This window comes from Dendrobium catenatum, unplaced genomic scaffold (assembly GCF_001605985.2).
Source record: "Dendrobium catenatum unplaced genomic scaffold, ASM160598v2 fragScaff_scaffold_1428, whole genome shotgun sequence".
NCBI classification, from domain to species: domain Eukaryota; kingdom Viridiplantae; phylum Streptophyta; class Magnoliopsida; order Asparagales; family Orchidaceae; genus Dendrobium; species Dendrobium catenatum.
In genome coordinates this window covers 117,342-136,476 of record NW_021319890.1, presented here as the reverse complement: position 1 = coordinate 136,476, position 19,135 = coordinate 117,342, and the positions used below count along the sequence as shown (strand labels likewise).

The window sequence follows — 19,135 nt, the reverse complement described above, 5'->3', positions numbered from 1 at the left end:
TAATTTTGTAAATTATAATTAATTAAAAATAATAATTATAATTAATTAAAATAAATTATAACTAATATATTTTTTTTTATATATTTATTTTTTTGCACGGCAGACTGACGGGATTTGGCCGGAGAAGACTACGAATAGGAGAAAGTTACCTTCTCAGGCGGCGAGCTCCCGTTGTTGATCCGACCAAAATGTCGTGGCTTCCAATCCGACAGCAAGGGAATGACGTCGAGGGAGCAAAGTCGACCAGCCACAAAGGAGCCTTCACAGCCGCGAGCTCCTGCTTCTTGCGTCTGATCAAAATGTCTGACTTCCGATCCAGCTGGAAAGGAAAGTCGTTGAAGGGAGCGGAGTCGAACAGCCACTGGGGAGTCGGGGAAGGGCCGCACGAAGGGTAGAAAGTTAACTTCACGGCCGAGCGAGCTCTTGTTCTCACTCCCGATCAAAATGTCGTACCTTCCGGTCCGACTAGGAAAAGTCGGCAAAGGAGCGCAGTCGAACAGCCACGGGAGGGCCGGAGAATGTAGCGCCCAAGGGAGAAAGGTAACTTCACAGCCCGCGAGCTCCCGTTCCGCTTCCGATCAAACTGTGCAGCTTCGATCCGTCCAGGAAGAAGAGAGAGCAGGAGATGTCGGGGAAGAGCGAAAGAGAGCGGGATCGGGAGAGAATCAGAGCGGAGCCGTTGAACGAGGCCTTCGGCCTCATTTTCTTTAACTTTTTTAACGACATGAATGCGTCGTGGGAGAGGGGACGTCGAGACGTGCTAACGACGTGCGAGGTATGGCGCCGAGATTTGATTTTTATATATTTTTTTTTATCTGTTTTTACGGGTCAACACTAAACCTCAGGTAGTTAGACTTATCTAATGATTAGTTTTAATCTAAAGTTTTCTCTCATGACTAGGAGGGGTAATTAATCATATGGCGCCTATGAGAAATCTAGAACAAAATTTGAAGTCCTCGCAAAATAAGATCGAAATCCCTTGGTAGTATCTTATCTTTAATGTCTTCTGAAAATTTTTCTCGGAACATCATCCATTAAAATTCTCCTTATATGAAAAAGTCGCGGAGAGGCCAGGGTATGAATTTTCAGAGCACACCATATTCATAAAATCCTTTAGCAACCCTTATATAGGAGAATGATCTTATGCGTCTTGAAAATAAAAATAGCAAAATATAGAAGAAAAAACAAATTTGGGGTTGATTTTTTATTACTCCTAATAACAAAATATACAAGTGATATGCTAAAAGAGGTAGATCAGCTCTCCCACAAATCCTAGACATCGCTAGGAACAAAGCCTAAGAAAACTACAACAAATATAAATCACCTCCTCAAAATAAAACAACCTAATTACCCTTATATAAATCCTCATATTTTCCTTCCAAATTTGAATTCAAATCAACTCTCTTTTCCTTAATAAAACCTTCATAATTCCCTCTCAAATTTGAATTTAAATCCGCTCTCTTTTCTTAAATAAAGCATTCCTAATTCCCTCCCAAATTTGAATTCAAATGAGTCATCTTTTCTTAAATAAACCTTTCCTAATTGTATCCCCAATCTAAATTCAAATTAGCCATCTTTCCCTAAATAAAATTTCATAATTATTTCTCCAATGATTTCTCCTCCTTATATAGTGAATATTAACTCTCATGGGCCCCACAAGGCGGGCCCCTCTGGTGTATCAATACTTCCCCAAAAAAACATCTTGTCCTCAAGGTGGAAGGATGGGAACTGTTTCCTGGTTAGCTTGTAAGGTTCTCATGTGGTTACATACTCTGACAAATCCTTCCACTTGATAAGTACCTTTTGGACAATAAACCCAAGATGCTGAGAATGAATTGGCACCTTTTTGTCAAGGGGAACAAAATGTACGAAATTATGCATAACAGACTCGGTTGGGACATCATCTCGATGGAAGTTGTGAAAGAGCTCTCTAGTATCTTTGGACTGCATAAAAGTTATGAACTATCTAGGTAGTTAAGCAATTGTTGGGATTCCAAGATTTAGATGGACCTTGGTAGTCAGTTCCAGCAAAACCATGAAGGCCTTTCCTTGGCATATAATCACGCCCTGGGAGTAAACTACGCCATAAGCAGCATTTGACCCTTGAGAATAGTTGAGATCATCAAAATTCCGCCTTATAGTTCCTAAAATTGAAGCTGATTATGGTGTGTCATACTGAGAACTACCAAGAATGGGTAAAACATGTGGATCTATATCCATTATTCCACCATAAAACCTAAATTCTTGAGAATCGGGATGAATAGGTGCATTTCTTGCTGCAAGATATTTAGCTTACTTCACATCAAGACTAGGATGTGGTGACCCTAAGATTACCACCCTAGGATCGCGATCGCCCCAATAGTTTTTTCCTCCTATAGTGTAATGGTTGTCGTGATTCTTTCATGATTTTCACGTGTATCAAGAGTGGGAATCCCACATTTCTTCCCTCCACCTCACATGACTTGATCCCCGTGGTTCTTGCTTGTCCCCTTCCTTCTCCGGTCATCCACTCCCCTTTCCCAAAAGACCTATATAGTTGGCCACCCCGTAACCTTCACCACAAATCCCCTTCCTTGCTATCCCCCCATCTAGAAGCTCTGATTCTCTCCTTATCGGAGCCATAAAAGGTGGCTCTTGATGAAAGAAATTCTCTTCATCGAACTTCTCATGTCTGATATCCTTTCCCTTAGATTTTGCCAAGAGAATCTCGGTCAAATCTTGGATGGTAATTGGAACCGCTTGTAGGGTTTTGGATCGCATCTCCATGAGTTTTCTCATCATCTTCTCCAAAATTTCCTTTCCCTTTGGTTCAACCCTAGGAATCGCCGGTGATGCTTTAGACTGCATGTCGATCATTTTCTTCATCATATCTTCCAAGTTTTCAAAGTGGCTATCTATGGATGAGAGCCTTTCTTCCATAGTTGTAACCTTCCCTTCGATGGTTAGAACTTTTCCTTCATCCGGGATTTGGTTTGCTCCAATTTGCCTTCCAACGCATCCACCTTCTTTGTTGTCATCTCTCCAAAATCTCGCTCTGATACCAATTTGATGCTTCTTGAAAGCAAAAACAGCAAAATATAGAAGAAGAAATGCAGGAACACAAATATAGGTGTTGATTTTTTATTACTCCAACTGATAACAAAAGATACGAGTGAACTGCTATTAGAGATGTAGATCAACACTCCCACAAAACCTAGGTGCCGCTAGGAGCTAACTCCTAAAAAAACTACATTAAAAATAAATCATCTCCTCAAAATAAAACAACCTAATTACCCTTAAATAAACCCTCATATTTTCCTCTCAAATCTGATGGCATTCCTTCTTTTAAAATTAATATTTTGACCTTTATAAAATAGTGATTTGTATTTTGTTTATATAGATGCTTAACTTGTTGTAGAGTTGAAGTACTTTGCCCATAAAAAAAAATTTCTCTGTATGCTTTATGTGAAGTCAGTTATGACTGTTCATGTTCCCTTTATTGTCTACAGTTTATAATTTTTTGTGTTCTTTCAAACTACATTTAGAAGAAGCTCAAGAACAAATTTACTAAATTTTAATGTTCAAGATGCATGTTACTTAGTAAACTTTTCTTTAATTACGGTTTGTTCATTTGGTGCTTGATCCAGTCTTGTATACGCTACTTGATGTCATCTTGTTCTTATGATTATATGACAGTTGATTGGCTTATTTTTCCTACCAGTGTGTGACTGCCATGGGTTTTGAACTTACACGAGTGACCTTGGTTAACATCGCAGGAGAGGTAGAGCCTTTTTTCTTTTATTAGTGATACATTTCTTTTTTTAATTGTCTGTCAAATTATTTTTATTGAATTTATCGCAGGCTATGATTTATAAGTTTCTTGTTGTTTTATTTTATACGATATTTCCATACTAGCAAGTTATCTTTGTTGTTTGTTTCTTTATGAATAATTTATGCATCCTAGGTGTTAAGACATTCCCTTATCCAATTAAGGCATGGATGAATATTTCATGGCAATTCGATTTATAAACTATTTCTTCCTGTTTAACGCTATTTATAATGTCAATAAGTATGCTATTAAATATTCTAAGTACAATAGTACTGCAAGCCATCTCTCTTGATTTTAACTGAAGGACATCGATTGGATTTCTGCCTATTTTGTAGGAATTATGGCGTTATATGCGGCAAGAGGAGGTACCTTTTGGCATATGAGACACTTTTGGAAAATTAGGAGCACATGTTTGCGCCCAATTTTCTTGTAGCATATTGTGAAAAGTGGGTTGAGAATATACCAGGAGGTCCAGGCCTGCCTTATATAGTGTCAGCAAGATGAGGGTGCACTACTGTAGTGGTTGGTGATAAACCCATTTGATTGACAATTAAACTAGTTACTCTTGCTGCAATAGATTCTGTATATCTACACATTGGTTTAACTTGAATATATCAAATTTTAATTATTTTATTACCTTGGGATTTGTTTTCATAATATTTATGTAATCTTTCAATATATATATATATATATATATATATATATATATTAACAACAAGATCTAATGGGATCCCTTGAATTCATGTTGATCACTACAAATATAATCACAATAACAAGTCTTTATCCCACTTCATGGGTCAACTATATGAATTTTTTTCTCCATTGTACCCTGTTAATAGTCAAATTCTCATTTAAATCTAATAAAAAAGGTATTTTCTTTTTAGGTCTACCTATACTTTTCTTAATATAGGCCAAATTTAATATAGCTAATCTCTATATTGGGTCATCAGAAGGCCGACATTTTGTGTGACACTTTTCCACTTGAGTAGAGGCTGAATCAACCTTACTTTTGAGGGTGAACAAACTCATTATATAAAAAACTAAATATAAAAAATTAAAAAATCTATATAAGCTAAAATTCTAAGCAAAACCTTTTTCAAAGTGAAGACCGAGAAGAATCCCTTTCTCAAAGTCACTTGAGTCTTAAGAGTAGAATCCGTGTTATTGTCAGTGCTACCTTGCTGCTTTATTTTTTCTGCAGACCCTACGATGTTATATTAAGTGACACTTTCCACATGGACTGTTGAATTTATTTAATTTATTTGATTTGATTGATTGTTTACTTTGATTACGATTATGATTGCTTGTTTTTCTTAGTTTTTGGGCGTTGCATGTAGTATTTTATTTTAGCATGGAATTTGATCGGAGGCTGATGAGAGAACGTTTAAAAACTTTTTCTACTTTAATCAATAAAAAAAAATTTAGCTCACATAGAAACTCTAACGACTTTAGGGAGTAAGCTCGGAACGTTGAGGGTCTCATGCATTCATTTTGAGCTTTCTCTTCCTTGTTAGACACCTCCCCCCTATAGTTCTGAGTTCTGACAGGCCACCTAACCTATTAGGGTGCAATCCTGTGAAGGGGATGTTATACAATCTTTAGGATAAAACCTATTTTAAGCCTTTTTTTAAAATTACTTCATATTTGATTTAAGTATTCATCGAGTAAATCAACATACATTATATTAGAAACAAACTTAAAAGTGTCTAAATCTCTAATTGCATTTTACTTTCAATCTTCATAATACCCTACATGTGTTAAGGGGCCACTTAGGACATTCTCTAGACATCGGCCCCAACTTTTCAAACTTAATCAACAAGTTTTACCACTCTTTCATAAAAGATCAGATACATGGTTTTAAAGCTCCTAGATGGTTAGCTGAATCTCCAATCCAGGCTGGAATAAGTCTAGATTTGCACTACATTAGCTAGATTTGGGCTACTGATATTCAGTGCCAAATTTAGATTTAGATTCTGAGGTAGGTTCAGACTATAAGACCTCAACATTCTGGGAATATAATCCCAACTTTCTAATAAAATTGACAACTCAAATTAAACCACTTTCAATCTAAAAATTAAGGCCAATATATATGATAGGCTGGGGCGATTTTAAAATATTTCAGAATTCTAAAGCATTTCCTACCTGTCATCCTTTGACATCTAGAAATAAGTGTTCAAATTTGATCAATTCCCATTTAAAATTCCAGCTTCAATCCTTTGATATCACTCCTTTAAAATTCCAGATGAAATTTTTACCCTTATTTTAATCGAGAGTATTCGTATGAAACTTATGTTTCTTACGATATAATTAACTATGATGGCTTACGCTCGTAAGAGATTTAGGACCTAGATCAATTTTTCAAAATCAAGTTTTTAAAATTCAATTAATTCTCTTTGGGAAAATCAAATTCGAGAATCATTATTATCATATTCAAATGATTGATAATAGATGATATTTTCTTTTCCCGGGAAGATATGTCATCTTATTATCATAATTTTGATTATGAAATTAATGATCATTTATTCAAATTATTGTAGTCAAATACTCTATCAAACATCATTTTGAGTTTTTGACCCTCTGGGATCATATGTTATTCTTCCCTGTGTTTGACTACGATAATCATGATGATCTTTTACTTTAATAAACTGAACTCATTAGGAAATGATATTTCGCCTCCCGAGGCGATACATCGTTCATAATAACGTGTTCAATTTCAAAACTAAAATTTCAGAAAATAAAATTTTCCAAAGAAAATTAATCTTTTCAAAATTTCAACTTTTTCAATCAAACAACATTCCATCAAAGCATAAACTAAGCTTAAACTATATTAACTAATATTGATTGTGAACCAATCAAATAACTAAGCTCGTAAACAACATGAATTGCACAATGTTTTGGAATATCAAAGCAGTGCAAACTAACTCCATGTATGAATTTTTAAGAATATTGTATGAAATCATATTATCAAATAGAGCAATTTAATTGCTTTGGAAATCATAATATGCAGGGATAGGATGAATGCTAAACAACAAGATAAACTTAAAATCAGCAGCAACTTTATGTAGTAGAAAATTTAAATGTGTGTTAAACACCAATTTAATGTTAATCATAAAGAGACTACTGTTGAGCAAGCAAAACTGAAGTACAAACTAAAAAAAATTACAAAGAATGTCTTTGAAATATTTAAAATAACTTGTAAGTTTAGTACTAAATTTTGAAGTTGAATAACAAATTGTGGTCTATAATAATGAAGTAATGCTCCTATAAAATTTTCTTCTAATCCACCAAACTTTTCTATCATTAGGAACTCCCATGATGGTCTCCCTATAGTTCTTATCTTGCATATAGTCTGTTGCAAAGTCGTGGACTCTATCATCAAATATCTGGTATTTGAGAGATTTCTTTCAATACATAAAGAATTGTGACAGTTTTTCGGGGAGCTTTCGCCGTAGCTATTGCAACACTTATAGATCTTACATCGTTTACAAGTTCCTCAACATGAGCTATAAAAAGTTGCCTTCCCCTTTGACTTACTTGTTTTTACCGTTCTCCTTTTATAAATAAAAGGTTGAGTATTATTTGACCTCTATGACTTTACCTCGATAGCACCTGTAAGCCCATTACCATGTACTGTGTCTGCATCATCTGCTTAAATTTCTTCTTCATCGGATGAATCTTGTTGGACATTTCTTTATTCAAGGGGAAGTACACCTGAGTTTGGAATTCATACGTCATCTCCAATAGCAACACTGTCACCAAACATAATATCGAGTTTCTCTTCAAGCTCAGGCATTATTTCGTTATATTGGAACATCTTAGTCGCAGGTACGAGCTACATTAGTAAAAAAGCTCATGAATTGCTAATTGTATTATGTTTCACATACTTATGTATTGTAAATTAATTATATGATGTTATACCTGCAAGGCTGTAATTTCTTGTTTCACCACTTGTTGAAAGCATCTACTGTTTTCTTTAATAGATTCCAATCAATTCCACTCTCTCAATGCATTAACTCTTTCCACAACTTCCCCTCCTTAAGTTGATCCAATTTATTTTTTAGTTGTGTACGATCATATGTCCTACTTATGTGTTTGTCAAAATTTTTAATTAGGTTTCTCCAACCTTTCTTGTTAAAGTGTGTGCCTATTTCCTCACTCTCCTTAACAGACATATCACAGTAGATTAAAGTAATTTATGTTTCCCATGTCGCTGGCGCCCCACCTTTTTGTTTTCCCATCTATTGGTTACAGGGTAAAATTTTAATAAATTAATGAAGTAAACCTAGTGTTTTAATAATAACCCAACAATCACTGTTGAAAGATGAAACAATGTTAATTTGCTTCTCAATTTCATGTATTAATATCTCCCAAAATTGAAACGTGTTATGTAGTTAATCAGAAGAACTCTACTTACATATTTACATTAAGGAAGCAGATAAACTAGTAAATTGAATCTACAGACTTTTTTTAACAGATTAAATTTCTGATCTACATTTTATTCTAAAAGTTGTTTAGTTTAAATATTTTCATGTCTTGAATTACATATAATTTGTTGAGATTTCATTTGATGAGTAAAATAAATGCACCTCAGTATGATTTTATATAGTACTTTAATGCCAAAGTAGAGAATGTAGAGGATTGGTCTGAGGTGACCAGTAAGATGTTTAAGTAAGCTATCATTGTCAAGATGATGTTCTCGGTGGCTCAATGCAAACTTCAGAACTATAGAAAAGTAATTATTTCGGAAAATTCAGAAAAAAATCAGCATGAGAAAACGCCCATATCATTCAATCAGTAAATCTTTCTCAGACTTGAAGTGTCTTACTTGATCAAGGAGTTGAATCTTAAAAATTTTAAGATATCACATCCAATTAGATATTTTGTTCATGTGCAATTTATTATTTTTGTACGTTTTACAAATTCCTTATTTATAATTATAAACCTTAGTAAAGAAGTCTCCTTGATCATTCTTAATAAGTTTCATTTTTTTCTTATTGTTCCGCTGCATTTTGTCATTCTAAAATACAATACAATAAGTTGAATATGATGTGTGTAACTTCTTAATTTTACATTACTATTTATATAAATTTTGTGTAGTTCAAATAATGCTTAACTTGTGTTCCTTTTGTTATAGGTGTTACTAGATGAACTTGTTAAGCCTTCAAATGCTATCATCGACTACAATACTAGGTATGTGCTAAAGTTAAAATCATTTAGTACTTTTGTAAATTTCTCAAGTCATTTGCTCTTTTTTTAATTCACATGAGTGTATGTTTATTAAATCTCCAGCTCTTTTTTGGAGTCATGTACATGTGTCTCGGTTCATGCGCAACATACACATTCCACGAAAGTTTTTTGAATTTCTCAAGTTCATCTTCTTTTTTTTTTTTAGATTCATATGCACGTATTTATGCATATTTAGGTGCGTGCTTCTCAAGTCATAAGCTCTTTTTTTAGAATTTCTTAGGTTTTGAGGGCTCTAACCACTGGCTAGGGCTTTGGGAGAGTCGTATTTTCCTCTCCAATTAAATATCCAATGGTATCTTGTTGTTTTCTTTCATATATCTTGCAATAAAAAGAGTTTTAATGTGTTCTTCTTCCTAATTTCTTATTTTCGTTTGTTAATTTCGAGAAAATTGTATCAACTTCTTATCAAATTGGTATCAAATCACTTTTTAGGACCTATGGCGACAAAGGTGGATGTATTAGAAGGCAAAGTTGACCAAATCAAATCCTGGTTGGTGGAGAAGTTCTCAGCTATCAAAGGAAGGCTTTCATCGTTGGAAGGAAGACTTTCTAGCCTAGAGGGCATGATGAAAAAAATATTGGAGCCTCACACAATTGACGACATCGGAGGCAATGACACCGTTGACCGGACAAGGAATTTGTGGAAATCCTAATATAAGGATGATGATAGAGGGCTGAGGAGGTGGAAATGTTGGGGGTGGGGAGAGAAGAAGAGATGTCACATTTGGAGCCACTTTCGAGGACGGGAAAGGGGAAAGGGTAAAGGAGTGGGGATTTTGGTGGGTTTGCAGAATTGGAAGGAGAATAAGATGGAGAGAAGATAGAAGCACCAGACATGGTTCAACCACTTCTACGACATTATCAAGAGGTGTTCCAGCCAGTTCAGGGGTTGCCTCCTCCACGGGAACACGAGCATGCTATCATTTTGAAGGAAGGAGTCTCACATATCAGTGTTTGTCCATACCATTCTCCGCAACTATAGAAGGATGAAATCGATAGATTGATTAGGGAGATGTTGGACGTAGGGATCATCATACCCAGTGACCGTCCATTTTTCAGTGCAGTGCTATTAGTCCAGTGCTTTAGTAGCAGTCCAGTGCTTTAGTAGCAGTCCAGTGCTTTAGTAGCAGTTTCCTTCATTCCACCTTGAGGATAAGGTGACACTCTGGGAGGAGAGTATTGATGGGCCGATTGATTTGATTGGAAGGAAATTAGGAAGTTTCCTAATCAAGATGAAGTTGTTTAGGAAGAGTTTTAATCAAAGGGGAATTATTTAGGAAAGTTTTAATCACAATTGGGAGGGAATTATTTAGGGCAAGAGATCTGATTTGAATTTAAATATGAGAGAAAATTATTTAGGGAAAAGGGGATGATTTAGAAGGGAATTAGTGGAGCCTATTTAAGGCTAATAATAGGGTGATTTCAGGATTATATTTTGAGTTTGCTAAAATTAGAATTTCTTAGGTTGTGAGGGCTCTAGCTTCCAGCTAGGGATTTGGGAAAGCCGGATCTTCCTCTCCAATTGATGATCCAACTGTATCTCGTTGTTTTCTTTCATATTGCTTGCAATAAAAAAGGGTTTGTTCTTCTTCCTAATTTCTTATTGTCATTTGTTGATTTCGAGTAAATTTTATCCCCTTCCTATCAGAGTCTTAGAACCTAAGATTTCTAATGCATACCTACTACGACATGCATAAAATTATGCAACTCTACACATGCATTCACATGTTAGAATCTCTTAATTTTAACAGCTGTTGTCACTTACGATGAAATTGAAAATATGAAGAAATTCAATGCAAAGGATAATTCAATGGTGTGCCACTAGAAACAATGTTTTGAAATTCATAACCACAATATAACATGCAATTAGTTGGAAACCATGTACTTGTGCAAACTTTAATTGTTTTAAATTTGAATCAAATCATTCACATATTCAGTCCAATGAGAAGGTTTCTAGAAAGCAAATACAATATGTTCTTATAACCTAAGATTTCTAATGCATACCTACTACGACATGCATAAAATTATGCAACTCTACTCATACATTCACATGTTACAATCTCTTAATTTTAACAGCTATTGTCGCTTACAATGAAAATTGAAAATATGAAGAAATTCAATGCAAAGGATAATTCAATGGTTTGCCACTAGAAACAATGCTTTGAAATTCATAACCACAATATAACATGCAATTAGTTGAAAATCATATACTTATGCAAACCTTTATTGTTTTAAATTTGAATCAAATCATTCACATATTCAGTCCAGTGACAAAGTTTATAGAAAACAAATAGAATATGGTCTCTTACTCCCCCCTCTTAAATGGTTTAAAGGTTGATTAAAATCAATTTTACTTTTTTTGGATTCAACCAGAGTTTTCATATTCTTTTGAAAGCATCTATCATTAATAAATCTTTTGATATGCCGAGGAAATTTGACTTTATCCATAATATTCTTATCATGTATTAGGAAATCAAGAATCAAACTCAAACCAACGCCAGAATAATTTATAATTGTAGGTATACTTTCATTAGAGCAGTGTTACATTTTTAGATGGGCAATTTTAGTATTTAAGATTTGCTTAGTTTTCAATTCAGGCATAGGTTCATATTTCAATTGAGGTATAGTTAAAAATAATGTTATAATTGAATTCAATTTAAATTTAGATTTAACTTTTTGGTTAACTATAAGTTCAAGTTTATGAATATGTTATAAGATTTCGGGGCAATGTTTTATGCAAAAAAAAAAAAAACACTACTATTATTATTATATATATTTTGCATTTAATAAATCATTTAAAAATATTCTCTAGCTATAATTTTTTAAGAAAGATCAAATTTGATCATGCAAGATACTTGAGTTTGTGTGCGTTTAACTGGTTTTAATTGAAATGTTAGTGATTTTTAGAATTATTAATCAATGATATTGTTGTTCTAAATGGAGAATTGTAAAATAAAGCCTCAGCTATTACCTTTGAGGAATTGTGGTTTAATTTATGTTTAATTTTTTTTTTTATCTAAGATCATTAATTAAAATATTACTGTTTGCAAACCGAAATATTATATCCTACATCTAAAATATATTATGATGCAATGATAAGAACCAATACCAAATTTGAGGTAGGATATCCTAGGGTGTAGATTTCTAGTGTAGGTCTACCAAGAGGTACACAAATGCAACATTGCTGAAAGCATCAGAGGCCTCAAACTCTTAATTTTAGCGTCTATTTGTCATTTTTTATTTTTAAAAAAGGAATTCAACGCATGATAATTTGATAGTTTTATTCTAGAAAATACATTTAGAAATTGTAAACCAAAAAAATCATGTAACTGGTTAAAAATAATACGCTCTAAGAAACACAGTTATATCAAAATTGAATCAAATCAATCACACAGTCAATCCATTTGAAAGATTTAGAGAAAATAAATAAAATAATAGTAAGCATCTCAATTTTACAAGGTGATAACTTGAAAATATTCCCTAATTGATTGAAGAATGGACTCCCAAAAGTAGAAGTAATAGCCATCCAATTATAATTTTATTTAAGATATTAAACTTTATTCTCGTGTATTCTTCAAGCCCATGTTTATAATAAAAAATCCCTTTGAATTCCCTATTCACCAAAAGCACAGTAAAATCACAATAAATGCTGCATTTTCTGATCTTAATAAATCCAAACATCAACATCAAGTTGCAATCACGATACCCACATATCAATAGCCTCAAATCATATTTAGAATCTCAACCTAAGGAAGAAGGAAGCTGCTTGCAATTACAACCGAAAGAAGCTGCCCATATGACTTTAGGAGGCTTGATTACAACAGAAAGTAATCATTCCTGCTGGAGGAGATTAACAGTAGGAGCATATACCCGTTCCACCACCAACAGTTATAAACTTATAATGGATTGATATGAAAGAGTCAAAGGAGCTAAAGAGAGCCCAGGGAAATCCAGCAAGCCAAAGAATGTCATTTGTGAATTCATCAAAATCTAATGACTTCAGTTCATCAGTACAAACTCTCTTTCAACATTGTAACATAATGGGCATGTTTTACTGAAATCAAAGGAAAAAAAATTGCTAAAACTAAATTCTTACTAAAATTAAGGCTCATGCTGTAGAAAAACACTAGTACCAAACTAAATGTCATCTTTCAGATTGTCCATATTACGTTAAAGTAGTGGTAATTTCCTTGGTTTATTGTTTTCATTTCTGTGGTTTGTGTGCCCGTTAGATTAATGTATAATATCATGTTACATGCTTGAAGGGCACTTTGCATTCACATTCTAGCATGGTCCGGCTTGTGGCCCAGTATGATGTGTATGTATGAAATTCTGTTTAAAATCCTTTTCTTAGGCCATATGCTACCTGTTTGAAGCTCAGTTTAGATTAAACATTCTCCTGAATGGCTCTATTTGCATTCTAGAATGAGTTTCTACTTAAATAAGATTTTTGAATTGCCATAATCATGTAAACTCGCTATTTTCGGTGGTGCCTTGATTGGATTTTGGTTTCAACACTTTGTTTGGGCCTTGTATGATGATCTGATAAACTAAATCACAATTAACACTGCTGAATTTTCTCTTAGAGATTGCTTTTCTTTCTTTTTTTTTCAATTTGGAATAGCTATGAGAATTTCAAAATCCCGTTATTCAGAATTTAAACGTCTTTTTAGGTTTAGTGGTATCACAGAGGAGATGCTTAATGATGTTATGACAACGCTTGAGGATGTTCAGGTGCTTCTACAAATATTGTTTTATTTATTTCCCATGTTCATTATTTGGATGATCATAATCCTATGGCTGCTTATGTTCCAGAGTACTTTTCTCATGATGCCTTCTGTTATTGTTTTTAGAAAGATTTTCTGAAATATGTCTACAAGGAAACAATTCTAGTTGGGCACTCCCTGGAGAATGACCTCTCAGCACTGAAGATTTCTCATAATGTAATAATTGATACTGCTATTTTGTACAAGCAACCACGTTCTGGAACCCGGAAACCAGCATTAAGAGTTTTATCATGGAAGTTTCTCACTCGGAAGATACAAGTTCCCGGAGAAGGGCATGACAGCATTGAAGATGCAAGAGCTGCAATGGATTTGGCGCTGTTGAAGATTAAAAATGGTATATTGCTTAAAAAAATCCTGCATAATCTGTTTTTCTCAGTGTAGCTATCTCTATAACGATATTTATTTCTACCAATATTTTTGCCAGAAATTTTAGACTGATCAGAAATGTGCAGGCATTGCAACAAGTTTTCGATTGTTGTAGATTTACATTAAGTCAATGCCTAATTTATTCACTTGGTCCTATTTGCAACTCCTATAATACAATTCTTTACTCTGTCTGATCCCAAAGTTTTCTCCATCAGGACCTGAATTTGGATCACGTTCATCACTGATGCGATGCAAGTTGGTCTCTGTCTTGCATGAAGGTGGCAAAAAATGCTCCCTTGTAGATGATTCGTCCATAATAAGAAGATTTTCTGATGGAGCATGCAACGTGATTCCTGTTTATTCAGATGAAGAAGCTCTTTCAAAAGCCTTAAAAGAGGTAAAATATCAAAGTATTGTTGACATTAATGCCTTTCGTTTAATAGATAATATTTGTGTTTTAAAAGAAAGTTTTTACTTATTTGAAGGTAAAGAATGAAAATGTAAGCTTTGTTTGGACTCGATTTTCAAGACTTCACTCATATTGGAAGATGCAAACACAAAATACAGAGACGTTGAAGTATCGGGTTGCTGAAATGGTTTCAATGCTGACCTGTAATAGTAAATCAGCCAAGCAAGAAATAAGTCATATGACTTCAAGCTCTGAATTGAAAGTAATTTTATCTGAAATTGATGAAAGAATTCAAAAGCTCTATGATGCGTTGGCTGGAAATACTTTATTTATAGTATCCACTGGCCATGGGGATACAGCTATTGTTCAGAGGTAATTATTTTTAGCACAAGTTTTTTGGTTGTGCCAAGGTTGTTTGTCTCATTTCTTTCTTATTCCGTTTACATTAACCTATCCACATTATTGGTGCATTTTCTACCAATTTATAAATGCGTCACCTGCATAATATTTGCATTTCGATAATTTCTCATTTTATCTGATGTTGTGCAAGTACCTTTCATTATTGGCTTTGAGTTTGTTTTGGGTTCATCTTTGTTTATTTTTGAGCTTACTAATTTTATGTAGAGTTAGTTTGGTATTTTTATTTGTTTAATAAGGGTAGCTTTCTAATTTTTCAATAAAGCTTATTTATATGTATAAATTTTCCTACGTTTACCATATTTTGCACTTTGGAGCATGAGTAGTGTTTAGCGTGCTGGGTATGGCATGACCAGGTTCAACCTTGGCGTGCCTTGAAAAAAATATTTTTACCAGAGCTTGCAATATGAGGTCTTTGGTTCAAGTTGATCTACTTGTTTTTACACTTTAAAAGGGATAATTGATTTTTTATGTTTTAATTCATGGTGTGTATGTTTATGGATGATAAACCCTATTTAGCTTGAGCTATCTTTATATTCACATTTTTATAATGGAACTGGCTGCTTTGGTTCCTTAACAATTGCCACGAATTAGCAGTTATATAGTGTATGAGCGTTTATTATGAGCAGAAATGTTCTATAGAGCTTCGGTTCTTCCTTTGGTGGTTCTTGTATCTTTATTCTGTTACTAATGCCTAATACATGTACAAAGACATTAGATTCTTGCTGATCACCAATTATAATTATATTATGACTCAGATAGGTAAAATAAAAGATAGAGTGCAAAGTATGTGGAAAAGAGAGACATTACTAAATCACAACCATTCTTGAAAATTTTCCAAACATCAGAATGAGTGCATGTAACCATATGCCTTTAATATTATGTAAAAAAATTCATACAATAATTTAATCCATGCAATTCTCAAGACACATTTCCATTAAATCAACAATTTATGCATAAGGAATGCCTTAACTATAGGCACATAATGACCATTATGCAGTGATGATGAAACAAATTTTGTAAAAGCTTGATGTTGTTGTTGTTATTATAGTAACAAGCTATATATATATACACACACACACTCTCTCTCTCTCTCTCTCTCTCTCTCTATAAGGGGTGTCCAAACGATCAATGGGTTGATTTTAGACATGAACCGAATCCGGTCAATTTGAACCTGGCCCGATAACTTGTTTTAATTAAAAAAATATTTTAAGTAATTTGTTAACCATAAATTTTAGTTTAATTGATAAAAAATAAAAAGATTATACCAACAAATAAAAGAATTTAAAAAAAAAAATTTAAATGGATCATTTTCTGGTCAAAATCGGGTTGGTGGGTCAACCTGAATTTGATCCGTTTTTTAAACAAGTCAATCCGAACCCATATTTTTTAGGTCGGTTTAGTGGGTTAGGTTATTTATTGACACCCCTAATATACTCCACCTGAAAGGAGAATCTTATTACATGGAAGGTGCTAGATTGGAATATAATATATTAGAAAATTATTATATCAGAATGATATGCTTCTATCACTTAAAGAATATCCTTATAATTGTGGATGTTCTAATCCTAGTTTTCTTCCTTTTGTATTCATCATGTATTCTTTTATGTAGACACCCATAATCAATAGTATACCCAAAATTTTCCTCTTAACAATAGCGAAGTACCTTTCAATTACAAATTGCCTCCTAATTGAGGCAGCTAGATCTTAAAACGAAACTTATTTGAGGTTATTATTGGTGGATTGGATTTTCAATAATCTACTTGAAAGCCCATATACTTTTAACAAATGTGCCTTTCTGCTTGTGCAAAGTTGTACCAATTTCTGTCACCATTTAAACAATGCTGCATTTTACTTATCTCCTTTCTTGTTTGATAGATAGATTTTCCATTTTTATTCTGTTACTTCTGCATTATTAACATTTCCGTGTTGCTCACTGTGGGTGATTTGTACTGATCTACTTCTAAAAAGACTTCGGAATATGCTCAAGGATGCCTTTGAACCTTCAGTCAGACAGGAGGATGTCCTTCGAGTCTTGGAAGAGCTCCAAGCTCAGGCAGAAGTCTCTCTGTGTTTTGCTATTGTCAAGCACTGGTAAAGGTGACCGGTGTAGGATTTCATTCCGGTTAGTTGCTCTATCAGGAATCTCCATTGCCTAAGGTGTAGGTTTCATTTGGGACGACTTTTTTACAGTTTCTTAAAGCAGTTTTTTAGTACAAAATTAAAAATTTTTGTACTAAAAGGCTGTTTTAAGAAGCAGAAAAAAAAAACGATCCCAAACAAAACCGTAGCTGATATTGTTTCGTCTATTCTTTTACTGATATTTGCTTCTTCCTCCAACTTCCCAATTTACCACAATGTGACTGGGCATTACTATCATTGAAGCTATTTGATGGCAATATTGGTGGGAGTATTGTATGGCTTTTCCATAACTAATAAAAGGAGATTCCATTGCCAGTTGTTCTATGTATTGCAGGAACCTAAAGATGACAAGCAAGAAGTTCAACTGAGGCTTTGTTTGGAACGGCTTTTTTATTGCTTCTTAAAACGAAATTTTAGTATAAATTTTTTAAATTTTTTTAACTAGAACTCCGTTTTAAGAAGCAATAAAAAAGTCGTCCCAAACGAAGCTTGAGTAGATGGAGCTTTTTCATTCCTATGGTCTATTTTGTGCTGTATAATTGCTATCTTGATTTTTTTTTGTTTGATGGAAGGCTGAATTAAATTTTGGGTAAATGTAAACTTTATGACTATGGGATGGAATTCTTAGAGAAATTACGTATGTTTTTGATGGGCGCACATTGCTTGCAGTGGGACTTACAATTGGGCTAGGGGCGGAACTAGCTTGAATTTTGAGGGGGACAAATACAACAAAAAAATAATTAAATATTAAAAAAATATTATTATATATCTATTTATTACGACAAGTTTTTTTTGAAAAAATTAAGTAAGAAAAATAAAGGAAAAATATGTAATTAAACAATCATGAAAAGCATGAAAGAGAATATTAGAACTAAATGTGAAGAATTATATAGATATTTTAGGACAAGATAGGATAAAAGAGTTTTTTAGGGGGGGCAAAAAAAATTTCGGAGGGGCAATAATTAAACAATAATAATATCAAAGTCTTTACCTCACTATATGAGGGCAGCTACAAAAATCTTTATTCTCCATGGTGTCTTGTTAACGGTTAAATTTTCATTAAATGAAAGGTCATTTTTATTAATTGTATATAGTTATTTAAGTTCTTTCTAGTGGTAGTCATAATAGAATCATCATTAAGAAATGAAACTTCACATTAAATAATTTGGGTGATTTACAAACATACCACTTATATCATACTATTTATATATCTAACACTTAAAGTCTTTAATATTTCATGCATATTATTTATAGACAATTTTAATATTAAATATGCAACTCCTATATTTCATTTATATCACGCATATTATCATATAAAATTTAATAGTTTATTTTTTACACCTATATTTGGTCTATGAGTTGTATATATAAAATATTAAAATTTTTAAAGTTAGATATATAAATGACATGACAATAAATGAGATATATATATATATATATTTCATGCATGAAGTTACAATTATTATTAAATTGGTAAATGTAAAGTTAACTACTATTTTTTTTTTTTCCCCCCCTTATGTGGCTCAAATTGTTAAAGTTTAACTACTAATGATTACAGCCAACAAAAGCAAATTTCAGTTTGTTTTGCATTCACGCGTTAAGTTATTCGTAGCTCAAAACCTGATTAAGTTTTCCTTTGTGATGGTTTTTTTATTTTTTAAAAGTTATTTTTTAATATAAAGTTTTTTTAAAAATAAAAAAAAAGTGATAAAAGGCTGTCTCAAATGTAGTCTAAGAAAATGTAAGATGCAAGCTTTGTTTGTGATAGCTTTTGATTATTATTTTTTCACTATTTAAAAAAAATTATGCTATAAAACTATGCAAAAAGTATTAAAAAAATATCACAAATGAAACCTTAACCTTTTATAGTTCACAAAATTGCTCACTAATAAATGAAATTGATTGGCAAGGAAAAATTACTCAATAAAATACCATCCCTTGCAATTCTTTAGAAGAAGA

General features: G+C 33.1%; 1 protein-coding gene across 1 annotated transcript in view; it reads left to right on the top strand.

The window, feature by feature from the left end:
• The window catches only part of LOC110110075 (small RNA degrading nuclease 5), a 45,488-nt gene extending 27,930 nt beyond the window's left edge, over positions 1 to 17,558 (top strand). Inside the window, exons 8-14 of the mRNA XM_028700015.1 lie at positions 3,701 to 3,760; positions 8,943 to 8,998; positions 13,729 to 13,789; positions 13,909 to 14,176; positions 14,424 to 14,605; positions 14,694 to 14,989; positions 17,006 to 17,558. Coding sequence (XP_028555848.1) covers positions 3,701 to 3,760; positions 8,943 to 8,998; positions 13,729 to 13,789; positions 13,909 to 14,176; positions 14,424 to 14,605; positions 14,694 to 14,989; positions 17,006 to 17,132 — 1,050 coding nt within the window. The 3' untranslated portion in view covers positions 17,133 to 17,558. The remainder of the gene's footprint in view (positions 1 to 3,700; positions 3,761 to 8,942; positions 8,999 to 13,728; positions 13,790 to 13,908; positions 14,177 to 14,423; positions 14,606 to 14,693; positions 14,990 to 17,005) is intronic.
• The last annotated feature ends 1,577 nt before the right edge of the window (positions 17,559 to 19,135 follow it).